This window comes from Fulmarus glacialis, unplaced genomic scaffold, assembly GCF_000690835.1.
Source record: "Fulmarus glacialis isolate BGI_N327 unplaced genomic scaffold, ASM69083v1 scaffold15741, whole genome shotgun sequence".
In the NCBI taxonomy this organism is placed as follows: domain Eukaryota; kingdom Metazoa; phylum Chordata; class Aves; order Procellariiformes; family Procellariidae; genus Fulmarus; species Fulmarus glacialis.
In genome coordinates, this window is record NW_009191008.1 from 1 (window position 1) to 1924 (window position 1924).

General features: G+C 58.5%; 1 protein-coding gene across 1 annotated transcript; it reads right to left on the bottom strand.

The window, feature by feature from the left end:
• Positions 1-4: 4 nt before the first annotated feature.
• Positions 5-1885, bottom strand: LOC104083142 (transcriptional enhancer factor TEF-5-like; the record flags this gene model as incomplete). Its single annotated transcript, XM_009586530.1, is given in 6 exon segments — positions 5-40; positions 743-860; positions 862-884; positions 1109-1249; positions 1437-1610; positions 1730-1885. Coding segments are annotated over 6 exon segments (519 nt in total), but the record flags the coding sequence as incomplete, so codon positions are not given.
• Positions 1886-1924: the final 39 nt, after the last annotated feature.

A 1924-nucleotide genomic window follows, 5' to 3' on the forward strand; every position in this document is an offset into this window, starting at 1 on the left:
TGCAGAGCAAGGTTTCCTGGGTATCCCTGTTGGTAACAACCTGCGGCAGAGCAGAGAGCGCGTCAGGAGGGGGCTGTGCCCACGGGGAGATGCTGTTATTTGAGGGATTGCACGGGCTCAGGCACAGGCATTTAAATTTGCAGACCTTTTCAGTGCACCATGAAAAATTCGCTACCCGATTTTTGGAGAGGGGGGGGTTGCATGGGCTCAGGCACAGCCACTTGATTTGCACCATCAAGATTTGCTCCCTGTAATTCAGAGGGTTGCACGGGCTCAGGCACAGGCACTTTAATTGCACCACCAAAAATTTGCTACCCAGTTTTTGAGGGGGTTGCATGGGCACAGGCACAGCCACTTTAATTGCACCATGAAAAATTTGCTACCTGTTATTTGGGGGGTTGCACAGGCTCAGGCACAGGGATTTTAATTGCATCAACAAAAATTTGCTACCTGTTATTGGGGGGGGTTGCATGGGCTCGGGCACAGCCACTTTAATTGCACCATGAAAAATTTGCTACCTGTTATTTGGGGGGTTGCACAGGCTCAGGCACAGGGACTTTAATTGCACCACCGAAAATCTGCTACCCATTTTTTGGGGGTTGCATGGGCGCAGGCGCAGCCCCTGTATTTGCAATGGCGAGGCGGGGTGCCCCGCAGCACATAGTGGGGACGGTAGGGTTGATGCAAGTGCGGGCTCCACATTCCTGGTGGGAAACGCTCCCTGGAAAAGGAGGGGAGGTACCTGCAGGATGGTGAAATTCTCCAGGACGCTGTTCATCATGTACTTCTCCGGGAGGTGCTTGAGTTTGTGGATGAAGTTGATCATGTACTCGCACATGGGAGACCGGTGGATGCGGTAAGTTCACCAGCCGCGCGTACTCCGTCTGCGGGGGACAGCAGAGTGAGCAGCCACCCCACGGGAGCCGAAACACCGCAGGGGAGGTGGGCACGGGCGGGTGGTGGCCAACTGGGACATGGTGGAGATGTCCTCTCCGCTCTACCCATGGACAGCACGTGTCCTAGACCCAGCTATGGGACTTCCTCCATCCTGGGACCTGCGGTGGACCCGATTCCCGATTCCCACCCCTTCCCAGGGCACGGGACTCACCTCCACCTTCTCCACGACCTGCTTCCCAAAGGAGCACACCTTGGTGGAGACCGTGATGGTCATGTTCTCTGCACTGCTGTACTGGCTGCTGACACCATAGAAAGTCCCCGGCCCGTCCTGGATCGTGCTGTTCAGATCCGCCTGGAGAGATGAGAGCGGGGAGAGGGTCCCGTTAGGTGCCATCACACCCAGCTCTCAGTGGGGACAAGGGACACCAGCTTATGGAGCTGCTCAGGATGCTCCCGCACCACCGGCGGGGTGCCCAACCTGCAACGAGCCCATGGCTCAAGGACAACCCTCCCCATCCTTCCCCCTCCCAGCATCGTACCCAAAATTTGACGAGGAAGAAGGAGTTCTGGGGCCCACGCTCATAGAGCTCCTTGAGGCCACCTTTCTTCTCGGGGAACTTGTCATAGATCTGGCGGATGTCCACGGCCTCCAGCAGCGGATCGCTGTACGAGGGGTTCGTCTGGCCGATGTGCACGAAGAGGTGTTTGCTGTACTGTAAGGACCGGGGCGGGGAAATTAAAACGAGAGTTCAGATGAAAGCAAGATGCCACCAAGCACAGGGATGGGCACCATTCCCACCCGGGTGGTGGGGACACGGAGGGGGACCGTTACCGTTTCGGCATCCCGCGGCACTTCCATGAAGGCGGAGTACTCGAGGAGCCGGAGTTTGGCGGAGGCGATGGTGCGGTCCTGCCAGACGGGCACGGCCGAGGCGGCTGGTGGGAGCGGAGCCAAGGGCTCATAACCTGGGGAGGGCACCGGGGTGGGGAGGGGCAGGCGTGAGCCGGGGTGAGCCCCCCCTGCACC